Source organism: Scyliorhinus torazame, chromosome 14 (assembly GCF_047496885.1).
Source record: "Scyliorhinus torazame isolate Kashiwa2021f chromosome 14, sScyTor2.1, whole genome shotgun sequence".
NCBI classification, from domain to species: domain Eukaryota; kingdom Metazoa; phylum Chordata; class Chondrichthyes; order Carcharhiniformes; family Scyliorhinidae; genus Scyliorhinus; species Scyliorhinus torazame.
The window spans coordinates 214208407-214234133 of NC_092720.1; the positions used below are offsets into that span (position 1 = coordinate 214208407).

The window sequence follows — 25727 nt, forward strand, 5'->3', positions numbered from 1 at the left end:
CATAAGGTCTTCCCTCCATATCAGGCAACATTCTGGTAAATCTCCTCTGCACCCTTTCCAATGCTTCCACATCCTTCCTATAATGCGGCGACCAGAATTGCACGCAATACTCCAAATGCGGCCGCACCAGAGTTTTGTACAGCTGCAACATGACCTCATGGCTCCGAAACTCAATCCCTCTACCAATAAAAACTAACACACCGTACGCCTTCTTAACAACCCTCTCAACACCTTCTATCGCTTTGCTAATAACCAAGGAAAGGCTGATGGGGCAGTAATATTTGTCATGCTTTTGTGAACAAGTCATACTTGGATATTGCCAAGTAGATGCCAGTGCTGTATGTAGCTAGTTATGACTAGTTTTGTATTGTCACTAGGTTGTCAGGGCCTATGGCTTTTGCTTTGTCCAGTGTCTTTTGCCATTTGTGATATCATGCAGAACAACTCGAATTGGCTAAAGATCAGCATGTCCAATGCAGGGGACCTCCAAGGTGATTTTTTATGCATTCAAGGGATGTGGGCTTTGCTGTCTGGGCCAGTACTTATTGCCCAGCCCAAATTGTTCTTGTGAAGGCGGTCCACTCAGCACCTCTGGTTGATGATGGCTGGAAATGCTCCATCCTTGCCTTTTGCACTGATGTTCTGTGGGTCCCTCCATCACTGAAGATGGGGATCCTTGTGGAGCCTCCTCCTCCAATGAGTTGTTTGATTGTCCACCTCCATTCCCCACGGGATGTGGCATGGTAGCACAGTAGTTAGCACTGTCGTTTCACAGCGCCAGGGTCCCAGGTTCGATTCCAGTTTGGATCACTGGCTGTGCGGAGTCTGCATGTTCTCCCCGTGTCTGCGTGGGTTTCCTCCGGGTGCTCCGGTTTCCTCCCACAAGTCCAGAAAGGCATGCTGTTAGGTGAAGTGGACATTCTGAATTCTCCCTCTGTGTACCCGAACTGGCGCCGGAATGTGGCGACTAGGGGCTTTTCACAGTAACTTTATTGCAGTGTTAATTGTGCAGCACGGTAGCATAGTGGATAGCACAATTGCTTCACAGCTCCAGGGTCCCAGGTTCGATTCCCGGCTTGGGTCACTGTCTGTGTGGAGTCTGCACATTCTCCCCGTGTGTGCGTGGGTTTCCTCCGGGTGTTCCTGTTTCCTCCCACAGTCCAAAGATGTGCAGGTTAGGTGGATTGGCCATGATAAATTGCCCTTAGTGTCCAAAATGGCCCTTAGTGTTGGGTGGGGCTACTGTGTTATGGGGATAGGATGGAGGTGTGGACCTTGGGTAGGGTGCTCTTTCCAAGAGCCGGTGCAGACTCGATGGGCTGAATGACCTCCTTCTGCACTGTAATTTCTATGATAATGATTAATGTAAGTCTACTTGTGACAATAATAAAGATCATTATTCGGGATCACTTAGCTCTGCCTGTCACATTCTGCTCGATAGATGGAGTGCACAATTAAACGTTGAAAATAACAGGAGGTTGAACAAAAAGATGACTTTGAATAGCAGGATCCATGTCAACGTTATTGGTCAGATCAAAAGCTCCCATTCCCCCTCATCGCCTTACCAACCCAAACCTCGTCCTGTTCAATGTCTTGTGGGGAATACTCTCGCCCCTGAAGGGATGATTTGGACAATGAGATCTATCAAAAATTCCACTTGCTTCCTGTGCCCACCACTGTATTAAGATGTTGTTGTGCCTCATACCGTAAACAACATTTTTCAATTTGTGTGAACATGTTTGGCCGAGGGTGAACTCTTTGATCGCCTGACCTTGGCAATATTGGGCTTTGTTGACATTTGATATTGAGAGCGCCTCGAATGCTGGACTGTACCATTGCAACAGTGAGGGGATTTAAAAAAAGAAAATCTTACATAGGTACAATGACCGGTGAACAAATTAAATAAATTCCTCTCCGACCATAATCCGGTCTCATGCAAATGAGCCACAGGAATGACCGGATTTGAAGCTTTTCATTCGCCACTCCAGATTAGCATTGCTTTAAAAAAAACATCCTCCCCTCCACCCAGCAAACGTTCATAAAAATGACATTCCGGGCTGCTTTCATTAACAATGATCAGCACACGAATGTTCAAACTCCATAATCTGCAGGCACCCCCGCACGTTTGCACCGTATCCTTGCATTTATTTTGAATGCAGACAGAGCTGGGAAGCAGACGGAAGTTGGGGCGAGCTCTGGTGAACTCTAAACTCTTACTGTTTCCTTGCAGAGCCGATCCCTCCCCAATCCCAGCAGCTGCTGGAACAGCTCGGACTGAGGATTTGTCTTTTTATTTTTCTGTTGTCTTTTTAAAACAAAATCTCAGACCGGCCCCTCCTGTATTGGAGTAAATGCTTCCCGGGAGAGGTTGATCACGATGCTCACGGCGTCCACGCGCCTCTTGGTGAGTTTCCGATCGTCAGTTTCGCGACCTGTTACATTGTAGCCCAGCAAGTGGGACTCGTTACAGGGCGGAAGCTAAAAGTTGCACATTTTTGTATCCGCTCTGCCCTGCAGCCTGTTTTGGTGTCGCTGTGTTCCCACAAGATGTTGCAGCCCTGTTACAGTCACAATAAACAGCCAGCATTGCACACGTGCTGAATGTCACTGAGCTCTGCCCTGTGTTTGAGCACCAAGTAACTTGCTTCCACCCCCGGCCCTCAATTCCCAGTGATTGCTGCACAAGTATTCCGGTCCTGAAGGACAATTGTAAATCTGCATTTTGTTCGGGGACTCTGTGCCAACCAGTCGATCTTGCCCACAACAGCTAGAAATAGGCTTTAAAATGAATCAACTTTATTTAAAATTAAATGCAATTCGATCGCAACTGGTCCCAACGCACTTTACCACCAGTTAAATAATTTTAAAGTGTAGTGGTTGGTGGAAAGGAGGGGGGGGGGGGTGCAAAGGAGGGGGGGGGGGGGGGAGTCAATGGCTTGCAAACATCGAGGGAAATCGTATTTTCTCATATTTTTGTTGTTGCTCCTGCTTTGTCTTCGTTTCAAACTGTGGACAGCTGATAATTTATGCTGCAGATCCTGTCCGACTTGCGTGTACTGTACTGTATAAAATGTCTACTCCCTTTAACCAGCAGATCCCAGCTCTGACATTTGTCTTTTCTCCACAGACATGTTCTGTGTGTCTTATTGAAAACCACCTTGAAGATTGAAGGTTAACTTGTTGACTTGCACAATGGTTAATGGAAGAACCGAGACAGTGAACTAGGTTATTATGGGCAGGATTCTGTGATCCTGAGGCTAAGTGTTGACACCGTCGGAAACGCCGTCGTGAAACACGGCCTCAGGATCAGCAATTCGGGCCCCTACAGGGGGCCAGCACGGCACTGGAGCGGTTCACGCCGCTTCAGCCGCTGATCCCCGCGTCAAATGAAATGAAATGAAAATCGCTTATTGGCACAAGTAGGCTTCAAATGAAGTTACTGTGAAAAGCCCCTAGGACGCCGTGGGATCCACACATGCGCAGTGGCACTGGCGCCAACGCGTGCATGCGCTGTGGCTTCCTTCAACGCGCCGGCCCCAACGCAACATGGCGCAGGACTACAGGGATTGACGCGAAAAGGAGGCCCCCATCCATAGAGGCTGACCTGCCGATCGGTGGCCACATCGGATCCCCCTCCACTCTTCCCCCCCCCCCCCCCCCCCCCAAGGCCGCCGCCGGATCCTTCAACGGCGAGTTCCCGCTGGCTGAGAGCAGGTGTGGACGGCACCGGCGGGACTCTGCGTTTTTATGACAGCCGTTCGGCTCATCACCGGCCGAGAATCGGCGGGCCGGGCCGCGTAGAGCCCCCGACCGGTGCCGCCCTAACTACGCCCCCCCCCTCCCCCAACGTACCCCAAAAATCAGAAATCTGGAATGAATTGAGTGACACACCTTCCGCTCTCGGAAGAGAATTCCGTAGACTACAACACTAAGAGAAAACTTATTTCCTCATCTCTGTCTTAAAAGGGAGACGTATTCTTAAACTGTGTCCCCTAGTTCTACTCTCTCTCCCCCAATAAGTAAGTGGGTTCACTCTCCAGGCATTTACCCTCTCCAATCCCCTCCAGAAGGAGGGCTGGTTTAGCTCAGGAGGCAAGACAGCTGGTTTGTGATGCAGAACAAGGCCAGCAGCGCGGGTTCAATTCGTGTACAAGCTGAGAATTCTGAATTCTCCTTCTGTGCACCCGAACAGCTGCCGGAATGTGGCGACTAGGGGCTTTTCACAGTAATTTCATTGTAGTATTAATATAAGCCTACTTGTGACAAAATAGATTATTTATTTATTTTATTTTATCTTCTATGTTTCATTAAGATCATCTCTATTCTTCTGAATTCCAGTGGCCAACCTGTTCAGTGTTTTCCTTTATAAGGCCCTCATTCCAGATGAATGAACCTTCCCTGAATTGCTTCTAAAACAATTATTATATATATTTTCAAATAAGGGAACCAAAACGGGCAGCACGGCAGCACAGTGGTTAGCACAGTTGCTTCACAGCTCCAGGGTCCTAGGTTCGATTCCCGGCTTGGAATCTCCTTGTCTGTGCAGAGTCTGCATGTTCTCCCTGTGTCTGCGTGGGTTTCCTCCGGGTGTTCCGGTTTTCTCCCACAGTCCAAAGATGTGTAGGGTAGGTGGATTGGCCATGCTGAATTGTCCTTAGTGTCCAAAAGAAACGGTTAGACTGGGTTACGGGGAGAGTTTGGAGGTTTTGGGTTTAAATGGGGTGCTCTTTCCAAGGGCCGCTGCATACTCGATGGGCCGAATGGCCTTCTTCTGCACTGTAAATTCTATGAAAACTGTACACAGTAATCCAGACATGGTCTCACCAAGGCCAATTACAGCTGTAAAACTTCCCCAATTTTATATTCCATTCCCCTAAATGACATTATTTCATATAAAAAATTAAAAAATCTATGGGATGTGGATGTCGCTGTTGAGGACAACATTTATTGCTCATCCCTAATTGGCCTCAAGAAGGTGGCAGTGAGCTGCCTTCTTTTTTTTAATATAAATTTAGAGTACCCAATTCCTTTCTTTCCAATTAAGGGGCAATTTAGCGTGATCAATCCACCTACCCGGCACATAGGGTCGTGGGAGCGAAACCCACGCAAACTCCAAACGGACAGTGACCCAGAGCCGGGATCGAACCCGGGATCTCGGCACCGTGAGGCAGAAATGCTAACCACTGCGCCACCGTGCTGCTCTGTGTGCTGCCTTCTTGAACTACTGCAGTCCCTGTGGTGTAGGCCATCTTAATCACTTGCTGTATCTGCGGACTTTTTTTGTGCGGGTGAGTGATTAAAATCGGGGATGTTCGAGAGGTCACCGAGGCCAGTATCTCAATGTTGTAGAGCTCAGAGGAGAGAGACTATGGAAAAAGGGCAATTGAGGCCATGGAGGAACTGGAGCAGAAGAATGAGGGTTTAAAATCAAATCTTTTAAAATCAGGAGCCAGCGCAGTTCATCGAGCACAGGAGGCAATGGATGAACGGGAACTGAGTTTGAAAACTTACCTTGGAGTCAAATAGGGTGTCAATCAAGATCAGACGGTGATGAAAATGTCTCCTTGTGAGAGTAGAGGAGGTGCCATTCCAGGAGAGCAAGACATTGCTGGGCAGCCATGCCAGTTTATCCCTGCCTATCTTTTCCTAATCTCAAATGCCACTTGTGCCTTTCTCTGCTGCTTTTTCCTCTGGACCAGCAGCCAGTCCAGATGTGGAACACTGCATCAGGACTGTACTTGTTTCCTGATGATTCAGAGTTGCTGACTCATCAGAGCAGAAATTAGAGACCCATTCTCTAAAATGAGTTTGTGGCACCCGCCATTATTAGAACATTAGAAAACACAACTTGTGGCGAAGAAAAGCTACTTAGCGATGTTTATGAGCTCCTAGCACTGCATCATTAATATACACACTTCCAGCAACATGCGGCACCGATATAGTCCAGTCTGAAGGGTGAGGAGAATAGTCCAATTTGTGTTGCTCACTGCTAGATAAAAAGATTTGCTGTGGAGCATCTCGGGCTGTCCAAAAGTGCTCAACAGCTGTCGTCACTTCTGATTTTATTAATCTAGAAAAGCTCATTTGTGCAGATTGGGGGCATATTCACACCAGTGTGATAATGACCAAATAATCTGGTCCTTTTATGCTATTGGGGATACATATTGTCCAAGGTTGCTGGGGGTAAGTCTCTGACTTTTTTTCACAATAGTGCTGCACGATCATTTACATCCATGTCAGAAAGCATGGGCAGGATCTTGGCCTGGTGTCTTATTTGGAAGACAGCGCCTTTGTTAATGCTGCACTCTCTCAGAACCACACTGGGAGTGTCAACCTGGATTTTGTGTTCAAGCCCTTTGAGTGGGACATTAACTCAAACTTTCTGTCTCTTGAATTCTTCTTCAAAAGGCATGGAAGAAGAATCTTTAAATATTTTTAAGGCAGAGTTAGGTAGGTTATTGATTAACGAAGAGGGGGCTAAAGGTTATTGGGGTCGGCAGGAATGTGGGGTTGAGGTTACACTCAGATCAGCCATGATCATGTTGAATAAGGGAGGAGGCTTGAGGGACAAGTGTCCTCCTCCTGCTCCGTAAGGGGCTGTTTAGCACAGGGCTAAGTCGCTGGCTTTGAAAGCAGACCAAGGCAGGCCAGCAGCACGGTTCAATTCCCGTACCAGCCTCCCCGAACAGGTGCCGGAATGTGGCAACTAGGGGCTTTTCACAGTAACTTCATTTGAAGCCTACTTGTGACAATAAGCGATTTTCATTCATTTTAATGCTTGTCGATGCACCGTTTCTGCAGTTATTAGCCCAATATTATGTCATGTGGAGCGTAAGCTCACTCAAAGTCAAATTCATTAAACCCGCAGGAACAAAATATACTATCTGCAAATAAAGCCAGTGTGCCCTGTGCTGGGGAATTAATAATGGAGAACACAGAAAAGGGCAGCATGATAGCACAGTGATTCGCACTATTGCTTCACAGCTCAAGGATCCCAGGTTCGATTCCCGGCTTGGGTCACTGTCTGTGTGGAGTCTGCACGTTCTCCCCGTGTCTGCCTGGGTTTCCTCCGGGTGCTTCAGTTTTCTCCCAGTTCTGAAAGACGCACTTGTTAGGTGAATTGGACATTCTCCCTCAGTTTCACCAGCACAGGCGCCGGAATGTGGCGACTAGGGGCTTTTCACAGTAACTTTATTGCAGTGTTAATGTAAACCTATCTGTGACAATAAAGATTATTATTATTATTAAATGGCAGAGTTGCTAAATCAATATTTTGCCTCCAGTTTTCACAGTGGAGGACAGTAGTACCATCCCAATAGTAACAGGTAATGCAGAGGTAATAAAAAGGGAGGAACATAGAACAATCGTCATCAAGGGGGAAAAAGTATTGAACAAACGATTGGGATTAAAGGCAGACAAGTCCCCAGGGCCTGATGGCTGACACCCTGGGATATCAAAGGAAGTAACAGCAGCGATACTGGATGTATTGGTTAATATTCCAAAATTCCCTGGATGCGGGAAAGATTCCAGTGGATTAGAAAAATGCTTATTGAAAAAGGGAGGGAGGTAGAAAGTAAGAAATGCTCAACCAGTTAGTTTAAAATCTGTTGTTGGAAAAATTGTTAGAATCCATTATTAAGGAAGTAATAACAGGACATTTGGAAAGTCAAAATGCAATCCATCAGAGTCAGCATGGATTTATGAAGGGTAAATCATGTTTGACTAATTTGCTAGAGTTCTTCAAAGAGGTAACAAGCTAAGTGGATGATGGGGATCCTGTAGACGTATATCTGGACTTACAGAAGCATTGGATAAGGTGCCGCACAAAAGGTTACACAAGGTAAGATTACATGGGGTTAGGGGTAATTTATTAGCTTGGCTGACCGACAGGAGACAGAGAGTTGGGATAATGGATCTTTTTGGCAAGATGGAACTAGTGGGGCGCCACAGAGTTCGGTCCTTGAGCCCCAATTATTCACAATCTATATTAATGACTTGGATGCAGGGATGGAAGGTACTGAAGCCAAATTTGCAGATGACACAAAAAAAAGTAAGTTGCAATGAGGAAATAAGAAATTTACAAATGGATATAGATAGGTTAGGAGAGTGGGCCAAAGTGTGGCAGATGGAGTTTAATGTGGATAAGTGTGAGGTTGCCCATTTTGGTCAGAAAAATGGAAATGCAAATTATTATCTAAATGGAGAGAACCGTCAGATTGCTTCGGTGCAGAGGGATCTGGGCGTCCTTGTGCATGAATCTCAGAAAACTAGCACGCAGGTACAGCAGGTAATAAGGAAGGCAAATGGAATTTTGGCCTTTATAGTCAAAGGGATAGAGTATAAAAGCAGGGAAATATTACTGCACCTATACAAGGTATTGATGAGACTGTAACTGGATGTTGTGTACAGGTTTGGTCCCCTTACCTGAGGAGAGATTAGTATAATTAGAGACAGTTTAGAGGAGGTTCACTAGATTGCTTCCATGATGAAGGGTTTGTCTTATGAAAAGAGATCAAGCCTCTACTCTCTCGAGTTCAGAAGTACAAGAGGAGATCTAATTGAGGTATATAAGATGATAAGTTATTGACAAAGTATTTTTTTAAAAAAAAATATTTATTAAAGTTTTTTAACACAATTTTTCTCCCTTACAAACAATAACCCCCCCCCCCCCCCCCATAACAAAAAAAACCGAGAAATCGCGCAGAGCAAGATATATACATGGCAAAATGATATATTTACACAGCTTTGTACACTGGCCCTCACCCGTACGTGCCAGTTTCCCCAACCCTTCATGTTATCTCTTGCTCATCCACCCTCCCAGGCAGTCCCCCATTCCCCCCCACCTTCCCTCCCCTCCCGCCCCCCCCTCCCCCCCAAGGTTGCTGCTGCTGCTGACCGACCTTCCTCTAATGCTCCGCGAGATAGTCTAGGAACGGTTGCCACCGCCTGTAGAACCCCTGCGCAGACCCTCAGTTATTGACAAAATAGACATCTAGTGGCTGCTTCCTCTTGTGGGGCAATCTAGAACGAGAGGTCATAGTTTGGGGATAAAGGGGTAGCAGATTTCAAACAAAGTGTTGTGAATCTGTGGAATTCACTCCCCAGACTATGGTGGATGCTGGGACATTGAGTAAATTTAAGGAGGAGAGAGGCAGATTTTTAATTAGTAATGGGTTGAAGGGTTATGGAGAATGGGCAGGAAAGTGGAGTTGAGACTGAGACTGAGCGGGTTTGAGAGACTGAATTGCCTACTCCTGCTCCTCGTTCTTATGTATCTTCAAATAATTGTGCACTTCTGAAAAAAATGTTCTGTGATTTACATATTTTCTTTGAATATTGGTGTGCAATGCTATTCCCTCATTGGTGGCCCCGCCTGCAAAATCCCTAAGCTCTGGAATTCCTTCCCTAAACCGCTCCATCTCTCCACCTCACTCCTTAACTTCGCTGTTTGACCAGGATTTTGGCTATCTATCCGATTATCTCCTTATGTGGCTCAATGTCATGTTTTGTCTGATAACATCGGGTGAAGAGCCTGTGGATGTTTTACTGTGCGAAAGATGCTGCATAAGTAACACACATATCGGCGGCATGGTAGCACAGTGGTTGGCACTACTGTTTCACAGCGCCAGGGTCCCAGGTTCGATTCCCGGCTTGGGTCACTGTCTGTGCGGAGTCTGCATGTTCTTCCCGTGTCTGCGTGGGTTTCCTCCGGGTGCTCCGGTTTCTTCCCACATGTCCCGAAAGATGTGCTTGTTAGGTGAATTGGATATTCTGAATTCTCCCTCTGACTACCCGAACAGGCGCCGGAGTGTGGCGACTAGGGGTAACTTGGGGGTGGAAAATTGCTTTATTGTAGTCTGCTGTCTTAGTGGTATTGTGTAGGGGGGCCACTGAGCAGTGGTGTCTTCCCCAGGGTGTGAGGAGCCAGATGATGACTTTTTTAAACTTTTATTTGCAATTTACCTAAAATAACATCACAAAATTCTATGAAACCGCTTGCTGGCTTATTCCTGTGACTCTCCTCATGACCAACTAAAGACAGTAATGTTTGAGCCAGCTTTTTATAACCAGGGTAAGAGTAAGAGAGAATTTGTTTCAGAAGTAAATGCCGCTTACCTGTGTTAAAACGTGGCCTAGCAGAAAATGCCTTCCCCTTGCTGTGTTGCTTAGTATAGTGTTAATATCTATCCAGTTTATAATACCATGTAATGTTATCTTATAATGTAAATACCAATGTGTAATTGGTGTTTTGGGAAAGGCTTTTTAGATTAGAACACAATTACAGGCCAGCCAAAAGATTGGTCCAACATATCAGCCTTGCATTGCACTATTTACATTCTGCGGATCATTTGGAACAAGTTTAACTTATTAACATGCACTCAAAATAAACTAGTGCAAGGGCAGCACGGTGGTGCAGTGTGTTAGCCCTGCTGCCTCACGGCGCCGAGGTCCCAGGTTCGATCCCGGCTCTGGGTCACTGTCCGTGTGGAGTTTGCACATTCTCCCCGTGTTCGCGTGGGTTTCGCCCCCACGTGCAGAGTAGGTGGATTGGCCGCGCTAAATTGGCCCTTAATTGGAAAAAATGAATTGGGTATTCTAAATTAAAAAAAATAAATATACTAGTGTTCAGATAAACTAAACCAACATGTCGAGTGAGCCACAGTGAGAAGGCATCCTTTGGTTAAAGTTTCAAGTTGCTGCCTCTTTCACTGAAATTGTCCATGTGTTTTCTGTGAAAGGATATTTTATTCAAGAGGAAGTGCCTGGCCCTGGTCTGGGTGCTGAGTGTCTTTTCATTCCTATCTTTATTTTGCAGACGGTCAGAGTATGGAGGCCTACAGTCCTGATCAAGCCGGCTGGGGCCTGGTGCCCTACAGGAAGGCCTTTCTCTACCCACTCTCCGTTGCCTCAGCTGCCAGTTCCTCCACTGAAACATACATTAGAACGCTACCTCCTGGCACTGCAGCCTCTGGTGACCCCAGAGGAGCTGGAGCAGACCAGGGAGATAGCGAGGGAATTCAGTCGACCCCATAGCATTGGACTAAAACTACAGGACAGGCTGGAAAGGCGATCGAGAAGGACTGAAAACTGGGTAAGTATTCTGGGTGGTCAGGTAAATAATAAGGAGGACATCAGAATTCCTCACTGTGTTCCCACATGTTAGAATGAAGGAGCAGGATGGAGAAGGATGGAGGGTAAAGAAATCGGAATTACGCACTAGAACGGCATCCATCCAGTGGGAATTGGGTGGTAACTGGATTGGGCTGAACTGCAATACTTTCTAGTGTCAAATAGCAGCCCGTTTGATCAGCAGTCCATCCATACTTCCGCTCCCTCCACAACAGTCAGCCTTGCAGTCCAGGACAGGGATCTGATTGGACATTCCAATGTGTTGAATTGCTGGTTATCATCGGTATCCAAGCATTATTGTGGGGCTGGATTCTCTTGATCATGGAGAGTTTGGGAACGGTCGGATGGTAACAGATTACATTCATGGAGCACAAGATGAGTTCTCCTCTTCCCCGTGGGCCCCAGGGGATGAACTACAAACTGACTTAGGCTGGAGCTGTGCAGCTGCTGGGAATGATTGGAGACATATTGGATTCTCAGGGGGCTTGACAGGGTAGATGCTGAGAGGTTGTTTCCCCTTGTGGGAGAATCTTGGAGCAGAGCGCATAATCTCAGAGTAAGGAGGTCGCCCATTTAAGACAGAGATGAGGGGAAAAATAGCGCAGTAGTTAGCACTGCTGCCTTACAATGCCGAGGACCTGGGTTCGATCCTGGCCCCGGGTCACTGTCATTGTGGTGTTTGCACATTCTTCCCGTGTCTACGTGGGTCTCACCCCCACAACCCAAAGATGTGCAGGGTTGGTGGATTGGCCACGTTAATTTGCCCCTTAATTGGAAAAAATTTAAAAGAAGAAATGAGGAGGAATTTCTTTTCTCAAAGGGTAGTGAATCTGTGGAATTCTTTACCGCAGAGAGCTGTAGAGGCTGGATTGTACAGTATGTTCAAGGCCTAGATAGACAGAATTTAGGAAGGAAATCCAGGGTCATGGGGATAAGGCGGGAAAGTAGAGTTGATGATTCTCAGATCAGTCACGATCTCAATGAATGGCAGAGCAGGCTCTGTGGGCCTAATGGCCTACTTCGGCCCCTAAGTCATAGGATCTTAGTTACGCCACATGTTCCAATGATTTCCACCCTTAAAATGACAGCTCAAGGCCTTGCCTTCCCTATAGGAATGGGCCCAGTACCTGAAATAGGCAGTCAGCCAGCAGTGATTCCCTTTAATAATCTACGATGCAAATATTCACAGGACAGCATCACTACCACTCCATTTGGAGACCATTACCCATCGCATTAATGCCATGCAGGCAAGTTAAAATCGGCCCTTTCATTTCCCTCTCACTGCCTCAGTGGTAATGCCTAGCACCCCTTGTTCAGCCTTTCCTGAACAAAGCGACTGTTGTGTGACCGTTTCTCATCAGTCTAAACACTTCACACCACTGGGTATGGGCCTTTGTATCTCATTCATGGTTTGTTACCCGCAGCCTTTCTCATCTCTCGCTGCCATCGCGCTATCTGCTTCTTTTCAGCTTACAGACTGGTGGCTCCAGAATGCTTACCTCGAGTGTCGGCTTCCTCTGGCTGTTCATTCGAACCCGGCTGTGGTGCTGCCCAAACAGGACTACAATGATTGGAAAGGACAGCTCAGGTAGGTAAAGGCACCACCCAAACACTGGCAATGGCTCAATCATTCACTGACAGCTCATCAACTGGCAGCCTTGTCCATCTCACCTCTGCCTGCAAATAAAGGTCAACATATTATTAGCATTTGGCATTGCTAGCTGAACCAGTCTGTCAGCTTTTACTGGTTTGTTTGTGCAATATCCAAATGCTTTTGCTTCTCCCCTATTCCTGTATCTCTCTATTGAGAAAATCCTTCCATTTATCTTTCATAGATTCCTAGACGTTTATTGCGCTGAAGGAGGCCATTCGGCCCATCGTGTCCATGCTATCAACAAGGCTCTGACAATCCCATTTTTCAGTGCTTAGTCCATAGCCCTGGAGGTTATGGCAGTGCACGTAAATATCTAAATACTTCTTAAATGTTACGAGAGTTTCTCACTCAACCAACCTTTCAGTCAGTGAATTCCAGCCTCCCACCATCCTCTGGGTGAAAAGGTTTCTCCTCAACTCCCCTCTTAGTCTTCTACCTCTTACCTTTAATTTATGCTCCTTGGTTATTGTCCCCTCTACTCATGGAAAAGTGCCTCCCTATCCACCTGATCCATATGCCTCATCATCTTAGCCACCTCTATCAGGTCCCCTCTCAACGTTTGCTGCTCTGAGCAAAACATCCCCAGCCTATACAATCTTTCATCACAGGTCAGACCCTCCAGCCCAGGCAGCATCCTGGTGAATCTCCTTTGCATCCTCTCCAGTGCAATCACATCCTTCCTGTGAACTTCCTTGGGTCCAATGTGAGGACCCCACATTTTTTCACATTGAATTCCATTTGCCATAGTTTTCCAATTACTCCATCTGTCCATGTCCCTTTGCAACTTCCTTCTCCCATTCTCACTGCCTATTGCCCCTGCTTACTTCATTCGAGCCATTAATAAATGTAGTGAAAAGTTGTAACCTCAGAACAGGGAAGGCAGTGGCATAGTCTTATTGTCATTGGGCTAGTAATCCAAAGACCCAGGGTAATACGTGTTCGAATCCCACCAGGGCAGATGGTGAAATTTGAATTCAATAAAAATCTGGAATGTCTAATGACCATAAAACCGTTGTTGTTTGTCATTACAAAAAACATCTGGTTCACTCATGTCCTTCAGAGAAGGAAATCTGTCGTCCTTACCTGGTCTAGCCTACATGTGACTCCAGTCCCACACAGTGGTACGGTTGATTATTAACTGCCCCCTACTGAAATGGCCAGCAAGTTCAAGGGCCATTAGGGATGGGCAACAACTGCTGACCCACCCTGCGATACCCACACCCCAAGAATGAATTTTTAAAAATGTACCATTCTGTTAATCTGCATACCTGTCCTTTATCCCCACTTTCTGCCTCTGACCTGCCAACAAACTTTCAACCCAAGTCTGTGACCGAATCCTGTTCTCTCATCTTTGTAAATATTCTCCCAGGTGCAATTTTTATCAGATGCCTTCTGGAAGTCCAGATGGATAACATCCATACGGATAATATCCACCTGAATCTCACAGTGGAACAAGTGGGTAGATGGAAGAGCGATTGGTGGAGTTAGTTTTCCTCTCGGCCTTATTCTGGATAACCTGCAGTGAAATCTCCACTTCTGAGTCTGGAAAGCTGAATTTGTAATGGGCACTGACGATCATTTTGGTAAGAGAGGTGTTCCACAGCAAAAATGACAGTCATAGGAAGCGCACAAGAACATATTGGACACACACGATTAGAAGCAGGAGAAGGCCACTCGCCCCTCGAGCCTTCTCCGGATTCAATAAGATCCTGGAAGATCTGACTGTAACCTCTTGCCTCCCTCCCCATAACCTTTCACCCCCCTGTTAATCAAGAACCTATCCACCACTGCCATAAAATATTCAAAGACTCTGCTTCCACTGCCTTTTGAGGAAGAGAGTTATGGAGATTCACAATCCTCTGAGAGAGAAACAAATCTCCCCATCCGTCTTAAATGAGCCACTTCTTATTTTTAATTAGTGACCCATAGTTCTAGATTTTCCCACAACAGGAAATAGTGTCTCTCCATCCATCCTGTCAAGACCCCTCAGGATCTTAAAGGTTTTAATCAACTCGCCATTTACTCTTCTAAACTCCAGTGGATGCAAGTCTAACCTGTCCAACCTCCCCTCATGAGACAACCCGCCCATTCCAGGTATTCGTCTCGAAATAGGAGCAGCAGTAGACCATTCAATCCCTTGAGCCTATTACGTCATCCAATACAATCATGGCTGATGTTCAACTTCAACTCCACTCTCAAGCCATTATCCTTGTATCCCTTGGCTCCCAAAAATCTAGTTTTGAATAAGCTCGATGGCTGAGCTTTTACAGCCCTAGGCTAGAGAGTTCAAAGGTTCACGACTTCTGAGTGAACCCTCTCATCTAAGTCCTAAAAAAAAAATCAACCCACCTTTATGCTGAGACCGTGATCGCTAGTTATAGACATTGGAAATGATTTCACCACCCCCCCGCCCTCAGCCTGTTTTCTGGGTGGTGGAGGTGGCCCCCACTCGTCAGCAGCGGGATCTTCTGGTCCTGCTCATGTCTACAGGGTTTTCATGGCTCGCACATTTTGCCACTGGGGAATCTGCCACAGGGGGGGATGCTATCAGCAGGACCGGAAGATGCCACCAATGGGAAGGGCCAGAAAGTTCAGCCCATTGTTAATGAGATTTTATTTACTCAGTGAAATGACAACCCAGACCCTTTGCCAGCACGGCAGTGATTGCCATTACTTGTGCTTTGTCATTACTTGCGCTTCCTGAGTGCAATTTCACCTAGTGATTCAACAACATCCAAGCTCCCACTTTGTACAGATTAACATTTCTGAAAAATCTGGTTAGTAATTCTCCATCTACATTTGTTCATGTATTTAACTCGAGTTGGTGTTGACAATTGAATGTCTCTCTGTTCCCCCTGCCCCAGTATCAAGGTAGCTGAACCACTCAGTCTTGCTTTATTTTCTCATCGTAATTCCTCTCCTCCCTCAGATTTGCAGCTAAACTAATCGCTGGAGTGCTCGACTTCAAGTCTAAGGTTGACAGGTAAGTTCTCCCAAACCCCATTGGAGTGTTCCAAAATTTGATGGATACTAATGAGAGCATGTTTCTTGGAAAAAGTGGGGCGGGATCTTCAGGTTTCACCGAAGGCAACCCACCGTGGCGGATTAAACAGTGGAGAGCCAGGCGAATCACACAAAATGCCGTAGACTTTGGCGGGACTGGAAGGTCCTCCTGGTGGCCAATGACGAGCCACTTCGACCGCCGGGAAACACGCTATGAGGAGGGGCTAGAAAATCACATGGTGTATCAGTCATCCTTTCCATGTATAGTGTCAAACAATGATCTATATTTCACATTTGTTCATTATTTAATATCACAATTGCCAGACTTTACATGGGGATAAACCCTGTCCTTAGTCGTTGATTTCCTGGTATTGTAGAATGATGCAGCACACAAGCAGACCATTCTGCCCAACCTGTCTGCGCCAGCTGTCTGAAAGAATGGCCCGATCTGTCTAATTTCCCACTCGTTGCTTGTAGCCATATAAACATTTTCCTTTTCAAGTATTTATCCAATATCTTTTGAAAGAAATAATTCCGTACGATTACTTGGCCCTTTCTGGTCCACATGCCCATGTGGCTCTTTGTATTTGTGAGTAACATAACAGACCAAGGTCAGTAATAACTACAACTGGGGATGTAGGGCAGCAAGTCAAACAAGCTCTTTTTTTTAACAGATTCTATATATTGAGCAAACCCTGAATGTTAGGGAGACAAAATGATGAGGAGTTTTGATAAAGTAAATGAGCAGAAACTGTTTCCACTGGCAGATGATAGAAATTTAGGGTGACTGGCAAATGAACGAGAGAGGAGATGAAGAAGAATTTGTCTTGCTCAGTGAATATTCTTGCCAGCATAGTTACATCCTGAGGACCGATAAAATAAACTGAACAAAACGACCATAAAGTAATGGGTTCAGTCAGAATGCACGGATGATGTTGAACCATACAACCGCATTATTTATTTTTATTAATTCATGGAATGTGGATGTCGCTGGCTAGTCCAGCATTTATTACCCATCCCTAGTTACCCTTGAGAAGGTGGTGGTGAGCTGCCTTCTTGAACAGTTGCAATCCCTGAGTGTAGGTACACCCACAATGCTGTTAGGATGGCTGTGTGCTTTTTAAAAATAATAATAATATTATTATTATAAAAACAACTGGTTGGATTCTCTAAGGCTGGCAGCCAGAAGGCTTAGTGTTCTTTTTCAATTAAACGTGTTTTTTCCCAAATATGTCTGCTCATATGTTTACTTGGTTGTTGCAAACCATTTCATTTTGACACTATCCTGAATTTTCCACCTGTTGGATGCATGTGATTTGCGGGCCTGGAAGCGGACATGAAAAGCGTTCTTGGCTGCGGTCAGCCCCGGAGCGCAACTCTACGCTTGCTGGTCAATTAACAGTAATCCAGGGTGAAACACGTTCTGTGAAAGGCTGAGCGCACAGCTGGCCAAAACGGTCTACCCATCAACTGTAAAAGCAGACAGGCCACGTAAAATTGCATTTGTCCCTTAATGAGCGAAGTTGTCTGCTTGACTGTAGGCTTCCGACTCTCTCGTGCGCGCTGACTGAAATATTGCATGAGTGCGCGATGACGTCGGGTTGCGTGTGATTTCACACGCCCACCCTATCATTGTAAACTTCTGGCCACTGTGTCTAGCAAATCTGTCTTTGTTTTAGGGAAACTCTTCCAACGGAGTATATGAGAGGCAAACACCTCTGCATGGATCTGTACTCCAAAATCCTGTCATCTTGTCGTATCCCAGGGCCCAAACATGACACTTTGATAAACTACGGCTGCACGAGGAACCCACCAGCTCATGTCACTGTCGTCCGCAACTTCCAGGTAAAGTCCAGAAAAGCCAATGCTAATTATGAATAGTTATATCTGAAATTTTCTATCCTTCTCATCATGGCCTGATTGGTTGGTCTACAAAGTACATTTTTGGGCAATATTCATTCCTTGGCACAACAGCAGAAAAACACCGCTGCTCAGAATCATGTTGACATTGTGGAATCTTTCCTTGTACAAATGGACTGCCGAGATTCATTACAACAGTGATTAATTACACTGTGTTGGCTGTAAAATGTTTTGGGATGTCCGAAGGTTGTAAAAAAAACACACCATATAAATGTAAATCTTTTTGTTTAAACTGTGGGTGACGAGATGTTTATGTTGGCAATAGGATTATATTTTTTCATATGTTCCCTGGCTGTCCTCCATCTAAGTGACCATTTTCCATGTGTGAGTTAGACCAGTGTGAGTTAGACCAGTGTATGTCAGCAGGCGAGTGAGTGCAACATAGCTGAGCTGCCAGCAAAAATCCACACACAAATACAGATTTTCAGCAACTGGTTGCCATAGCATCAAAAAGCAGACGCCATGAACAATATTTCCCTTCACATCTCTGAGGCATGCGAGAGATGCCCACACTGAACTCTGCTAAATCAGCACATCGAGAATTAAAACCAAAACTTTCCCTCTCTGGGCACTGGGCAGTGAGCCACATTCTACTTCAGCTCAGTCGCCTCTCAAACAAACAATAGCAGTTATTGACTAACAAGGACCAGGCAGTTTAATATTGAGATGATGTCCCTGGCTCCCAGCTTATGGGTGTGAAGTTTCAGCCACCATGAACTCGCTGCTTATTAATGAAAAGGATCATGATTGGCTAAGCCCGAGATTTGGGACATTGGCCTCGATTGTGACTAGACCGGCAAAATGGTCTCTCACTGATCTATCCCCATTAAATCTAATATTATTGAATTAAAATCAGGATAATTGTACAATAAGTCCCCATGTCAAGTTGTCTTTTTTTCAGTCATTCAGCTTTAATGCTGTGTAGTTAATGGGCCAGTATTTGTGATTAGCACCAGGATTTCTGCATTAACATGTCATGTCGGATCTGATGTAGCTTCACATGATCCGCTTAGCACCATTTTCGAGCAGCCGCTGGCTGACCCTTCCTCTCACTGACGTGGGCAGCACGGCAGCACTGTGGTCAGCACAGTTGCTCCACAGCTCCAGGGTCCCAGGTTCGATTCCGGCTTGGGTCACTGTCTGTGTGGCTTCTGCAAATTCTCCCCGTGTGTGCGTGGGTTTCCTCCGGATGCTCCGGTTTCCTCCCACAGTCCAAAGATGTGCAGGTTAGGTGGATTGGCCACGATAAATTACCCTGAGTGTACAAAAAGGTTAGGTGGGGTTGCTGGGTTACGGGGATAGGGTGGAGGCATGGGTTTAAGTAGGGTGCTCTTTCTTTTTTTTGATTTGATTTGATTTATTATTGTCACATGTATTAGTATACAGTGAAAAGTATTGTTTCTTGCATGCTGGACAAACAATGCATACCGTACATAAGGAAGGAGAGACTGCAGAATATAATGTTACAGTTATAGCAAGGTGTCGAGAAAAGATCAACTTAATACGAGGTAGGTCCATTCAAAAGTCTGATGGCAGTAGGGAAGAAGCTGTTCTTGAGTCGGTTGGTACGTGACCTCAAACTTTGGTATCTTTTTCCTGACGGATGAAGGTGGAAGAGAGTATGTCCGGGTTGCATGGGGTCCTTAATTATGCTGGCTGCCTTTCTGAGGCAGCGGGAATTATAGATACAGTCAATGGACGGGAGGCTGGTTTGCGTGATGGATTGGGCTACATTCACAACCTTTTGTAGTTTCCTGCGGTCTTGGGCAGAGCAGGCTCCATACCAAGCTGTGATACAACCAGAAAGAATGCTTTCTATGGGGCATCTGTAGAAGTTGGTGAGGGTCGTAGCTGACATGCCAAATTTCCTTAGTCTTCTGAGAAAGTAGAGTCGTTGGTGGGCTTTCTTAACTGTAGTGTTGGCATGGGGGGACCAGGACAGGCTGTTGGTGATCTGCACACCTAAAAACGTGAAGCTCTCGACCCTTTCTACTTCGTTCCCATTAATGTAGACAGGGGCATGTTCTCCACTACACTTCCTGAAGTCGATGACAATCTCCTTCGTTTTGTTGACATTGAGGGAGAGATTATTGTCTTCACACCAGTTCACCAGATTCTCTACCTCATTCCTGTACTCTGTCTCGTCATTGTTTGAAATCCGACCCACTATGGTGGTGTCATCAGCAAATTTGAAAATCGAGTTGGAGGGCAATTTGGCCACACCGTCATAGGTGTATAAGGAGTATAGGAGGGGGCTGAGGACACAGCCTTGTGGGACACCGGTGTTGAGGATGATCGTGGAGGAGGTGTTGTTGCCTATCTTTACTGATTGTGGCCTGTGGGTGAGAAAGTTCAGGATCCAGTCACAGAGGGAGGAGCCGAGGCCCAGGCCACAGAGTTTGGAGATGAGTTTGGTAGGAATGATGGTGTTGAAGGCTGAGCTGTAGTGAATAAATAGGAGTCTGACAAAGGTGTCTTTGTTATCTAGGTGTTCCAGGGGAGAGTGCAGGGCCATGGAGATGGCGTCTGCTGTGGACTTGTTGCAGCGGTAGGTGAATTGTAGTGGATCAAAGCAATCCGGGAGGCTGGAGTAGATTTGTGCCATGACTAAGCTTTCAAAACACTTCATGCTGATGGATGTCAGAGCCACTGGACAATAGTCATTGAGGCACGCTGCTTGACATTTTTTTGGTACAGGGATGATAATCGTCTTCTTGAAGCAGATAGGGACCTCAGATTGTTGTAAAGAGAGGTTGAAGATGTCTGCGAATACCCCAACCAGCTGACCCGCGCGAGACCTGAGTGCTTGTCCGGGTACCCCACCCGGGCCAGTGGCTTTCCGTGGGTTGACCTTCGAGAAGGCTGCTCTGACGTCTGCAGTGGTGATCTCCGATACAAGTTCATCCGCGGCTTCTGGGGTGGAGGGCTCGCTCTCGCTGACCTCTTGCTCAAAGCGGGCATAGAATGCGTTGAGCTCATCAGGGAGGGGTGCGTTGGAGCCAACGATTTTACATGCCTTCATCTTGTAGCCCGTTATGTCTTGCAGGCCTTGCCATAGACAGCGGGGATCCGTGTGGCTAGCCTGGGACATGAGCTTGGTCCGGACTGTCTTTTGGCATCTTTGACGGATTTCTTTAGATCATAACTGGCTTTCTTGTAGAGGTCAGGGTCGCCTGACTTGAACGCCTCAGACCTAGACTTCGGCAAGCAGTGGGTATCCCTGTCCATCCAGGGTTTCCGGTGGGGAAACACGCGGATTTGCTTCTTTGGCACACAGTCTTCTACACACTTACTCATGAAGTCAGTTACTGTAGTGGCGTACTTGTTCAGGCTGGTCGCAGAGTTTTTAAATACTGACCAGTCCACTGACTCTAAGCAGTCCCGTCGGAGATCATCCAATTCCTCAGACCAACAATGCACGACTTTCTTTGACGGATTCTCCCGCTTCAGTTTTCGCTTATAAGCCGGGAGCAGGAGCACAGCCTTGTGGTCAGATTTGCCAAAATGTGGGTGGGCGATAGAGCGGTAGGCATGTTTGATAGTTGTGTAGCAGTGATCCAGGATGTTTGGGCCTCTGGTGGAACAGGTGATGTGTTGGTGGTAACTTGGCAGTACGCTCTTGAGCTTGGCCTGATTGAAGTCCCCTGCTACAATTAACAAGGCTCAGGATGTTTCGTTTCAAGGCTATTTGTGGTGGTGAATATTTCGGCCAGTGCAATTTTCACATCTGCATGGGGTGGGATGTAAACTGCCGTCAGGATAACAGAGCTCAACCCCGCGGAAGGTAGTAGGCGCGGCATTTTGGCATCAGGTATTCTAGGTCTGGGAGCAGAAACTCGCCAGTGTTGCTACTTCTAGGCACCAGGAGGTGTTGATTAGGAGGCAGACCCCACCTCCCCTAGCCTTGCCTGAGGCCGCCGTACGGTCCATTCGGTGGATTGAGAAGCCCTCTGGTTGTAGGGCACAATCCAGTGATGCAGGAGTGAGTCATGTCTCCATGAAACAGAGCACACAGCAGTCCCTTAGTTCTCTTTGAAAAGTGAGTCTGGCTTTAAGTTCGGCTAGCTTGTTTTCTAGAGATTGGACATTAGCTAGGAGTAAGCTAGGCAGAGGGGCTTTGGGGCCGCGTTGTTTCACTCTCACCTGCAGCCCTGCACGTTTTCCACGTTTTCTGGAGTGACGGCTTCTTTTTGAGCCAAGGAGATGGTGAGAGTATGAGGTGTTAAGGGTATAGTTCTGTCCAATGAGATTATTCACTCTGGTCGGTGTGTGGATGGAGGATATGTTGCCTTGCTTGCAGTTCCTGCAACAGTAGGTGGTTCCAGGAGCCGGTGCAGACTTGGATGAGCCAAATAGCCTCCTTCTGCACTGTAAATTCTATGACTCTATGACTAATCGACTCTCCCTCTCGCCAACCCTCCTGTTGGCAGTTCCTCCTGGTCGCTAGTCAATCGTCCCGGTTGCTGGCTCATCCTGCCGGTCTCCTATCCTCCCAGCTTGTGGCTCACCTCTGCAATCCTGTAACTCCTAGCTGCTCTTGCTCCAAAGCTGCTCTATCTGCCTTTGGTACTCAGCTGGGAAACCGGGAGCAGGAGAGATGGGGAGTGTGAGGGTCAGGTCTAACAATGTGTAATGAGCAGAGGTTTAGCGAACAAGGTCGACAGCAACCAGGTGAGCCATAGAGCGGGGGAGGTGAAGAGCATCAGGGTCAATGAGCAGGAGGGAAATGGAAGGAATGACCATTTTTTATGTTTTTAAATATATTTTGTTTTCAAAGTAATTTCATTTATGAATTTAGGAATGTACAGTATTTCAACAGACAAGGCATAATAATTTAAAGTTTATTTTCAGACCAAAAGTTTCCAATCGTAATTAAAGTGTGTACATTGGTTGAAATAAGGAAATCTGATTCGCCTGGGGGTGTTCCACTCAAAGTTGTAAGTGTCAGGACAGCAACAGTAATTTTTAGCCAGGACTATATTCACTCTGAATTGTAAAATTGGTCTCTTTGACATTTTGTCATTTGCTGCCAGTAGAGGGTGGTCTTGAGCTAAATTGCATTTTGTGTCGGTACTCAAAATGATGCTTTTTAAATATCTTCCTCTTAACTTTAAGGGAAAGAAAGGAATATTTTGGAGCCACTATAAGATATTGTGAGTTCCAGAATTTAGATGGGTGTTACATCTTGAATGGTAGGAACTCTTTCAGAGTACAACTGTCCACTTATTACATAGGGTTTTGGTACATTCTGAGAGGATAATTGGTAATTCTGAGACTGTATCTCAGTGTAGATTATTGGTTATTCTGAGACTGTGTCACAGTGTAATTCAGTGTAGATTATTGGTTGTGCTGTGTCACAGTGTAATTCAGTGTAGATTATTGGTTATTCTGAGACTGTGTCACAGTGTAACTCAGTGTAGATTATTGGTTATTCTGAGACTGTGTCACAGTGTAATTCAGTGTAGATTATTGGTTGTGCTGTGTCACAGTGTAATTCAGTGTAGATTATTGGTTATTCTGAGACTGTGTCACAGTGTAATTCAGTGTAGATTATGGTTGTACTGTGTCACAGTGTAATTCAGTGTAGATTATTGTTTATTCTGACCCTGTGTCACAGTGTAATTCAGTGTAGATTATTGGTTATTTTGAGACTGTGTCACATTGTAATTCTGTGTAGATTATTGGTTATTCTGAGACTGTCACAGTGTATTCAGTGTAGATTATTGGTTATTCTGAGACTATGTCACAGTGTAATTCAGTGTAGATTATTGGTTATTCTGAGGCTGTGTCACAGTGTAATTCAGTGTAGATTATTGGTTATTCTGAGGCTGTGTCACAGTGTAATTCAGTGTAGATTATTGGTTATTCTGAGACTATGTCACAGTGTAATTCAGTATAGATTATTGGTTATTCTGAGACTGTGTCACAGTGTAATTCAGTGTAGATTATTGGTTATTTTGAGACTGTCACAGTGTAATTCAGTATAGATTATTGGTTATTCTGAGACATGTGTCACTGTGTAATTCAGTGTCGACTATTGGTTATTCTGAGGCTGTATCACAGTGTAATTCAGTGTAGATTATTGGTTATTCTGAGACTGTGTCACAGTGTAATTCAGTATAGATTATTGGTTATTCTGAGACATGTGTCACAGTGTAATTCAGTGTCGACTATTGGTTATTTCGAGGCTGTATTGCGGTGTAGTTCATCCAGGGGCAGTGCTGTGGCAATGTGGGGTGGCGGGGGAGGATGGGTCATTTCAGGGTGTACCTTCTTGCGCCAGTGCAGCCTTTAGATGTGATGCTCTGATCCATGAGGAAGTGAGTTACTGGTGCCGTGGATGAATACGAGTCCAGTGATATGTTGTGGGTCCGGCCCTTAAGTGTTTTTTCCAAGTGTGGGACTATATGGCAGGGAAAACTATCATTGCTGTTGGCGGATTCAATGCTGTTCTTCCTGCCCGCTCTTGGCCTTTGTCAATTTCTGATAATATTCTGCCTTCTGTCCTTGGCTTTCACTGCTCCTGTTGATTGTCTCTCAACTTGGTTGCGATACTTATTCCAACAGTTCTTTCACCTGGATGTGTATAACAGTGATGGCTCCCCTCTAACTGTGGATCAGATTCACATGCAACTGCAGCGAATAAGGAATCTCTCCTGGAAAACGGACAAGGAGCCACTGGGAGTGCTCACCAGTGACCATCGGAACACCTGGGGACAGGCCTACAATACCCTCATGAAAGGTAGCGTCATGCAATGATTAGAGTGCTGAAAGGATATGAATCCATTGGGGTTTTTCAATACCGAATGCTGAAAAACAATGGAATTGTTCATAATTTCATGCGTCAATTTTATTTTCTATAAAACATCCACTTATTGGAATAAATCTTCCAGTTCCGGCCACTGCGGGAATCATTGCGGGTGGGACAAAGAATTTGACAAACCATTGAAAGGTTGACCTTGGGCGAGCATTTCTGGTCTTGAGGCGGGCAGGATGAGAAAATGTCGCCAATGAACTCTCAACCCAGAGTTATTTAAAAGTGATACAAATAGAGTTTGGTTATTGATGAGTGAAGAAGTACTTCTTGGTTTCCCAAATGCAAGTAGAAATCTACAACACATCCCCAACCCTCCACACCCCGCAACCCCTACCAATAGTTGTGGAGGCTGGGAGTCGATTGACCTTGCCAAAATTGAGACTGACAGATTTTTTTCTTCGGTAAGGTTATTAAGGGATGGGATGCAGATCAACACTTTTGAAAGTGGAATTATGGTCCTTAATCGTGTGAAATGGGGGAGCAGGCTCAGATTGCAGAATGACCTCCTCGTGCTGCTTTCTCATGGTGCTTCCCATAATGCTTCTCTCTTCATGATGTTTCACTGCCTTCTGTAACGCACCGATTGATGTCTTCCTCAGACAAACTGAACAGAGAGTCGGTACGGGCCATTCAGAAGAGTATTTTCACCGTGTGTCTAGATTCTCCGGTCCTGAAGATCTCGGAGGAGAAGTACACGAGCCGTATGGCGGCTCAGATGCTGCATGGAGGAGGAAGCTACTCAAACAGCGGCAACCGATGGTTTGACAAAACTTTGCAGGTACAAGGGACTGACATCATTGCACTTTCTGACATAAAAATAGATGCAGTTGCTTTATACCCTCCGTGGAATGGTTCCCATCATGAAAGTACACTGAGCATTCAGACGTATCACTGTTTACGAGTCTTAAAGGTGTCATCCATATTTGATCTAACACTGGCAGATAAATCCTGAGGGAACTCAATGGGTGGGATTTTCTATTGCGAGTCTGCCCGCTACCTCTGTGAGTGACGACAGGAAATTTACCGCATGAATGCGGGCAGCAGGATTCTCTGTTCCATAGAATCCCTACAATACAGAAGGAGGCCACTCGGCCCATCACGTCTGCATTGACACTCTGAAAGAGCACCCTACCTGGGCCCACTTCCCTACTCTTTCCCCGTAGTCCCATCTAACCTACAGGTCAATCTTATCATGGCCAATTC

At 45.9% G+C, this 25727-nt stretch overlaps 1 protein-coding gene across 1 annotated transcript in view; it reads left to right on the forward strand.

Moving 5' to 3' along the window:
• The first annotated feature begins 2071 nt into the window (after nt 1–2071).
• LOC140390481 (carnitine O-acetyltransferase-like) overlaps nt 2072–25727 on the forward strand; it is a 50553-nt gene continuing 26897 nt past the window's right edge. Inside the window, exons 1-7 of the mRNA XM_072475645.1 lie at nt 2072–2404; nt 10817–11092; nt 12600–12718; nt 15714–15767; nt 17467–17632; nt 24275–24449; nt 25124–25302. Of these exons, the coding sequence (XP_072331746.1) occupies nt 2378–2404; nt 10817–11092; nt 12600–12718; nt 15714–15767; nt 17467–17632; nt 24275–24449; nt 25124–25302 (996 nt within the window). The 5' untranslated portion in view covers nt 2072–2377. The remainder of the gene's footprint in view (nt 2405–10816; nt 11093–12599; nt 12719–15713; nt 15768–17466; nt 17633–24274; nt 24450–25123; nt 25303–25727) is intronic.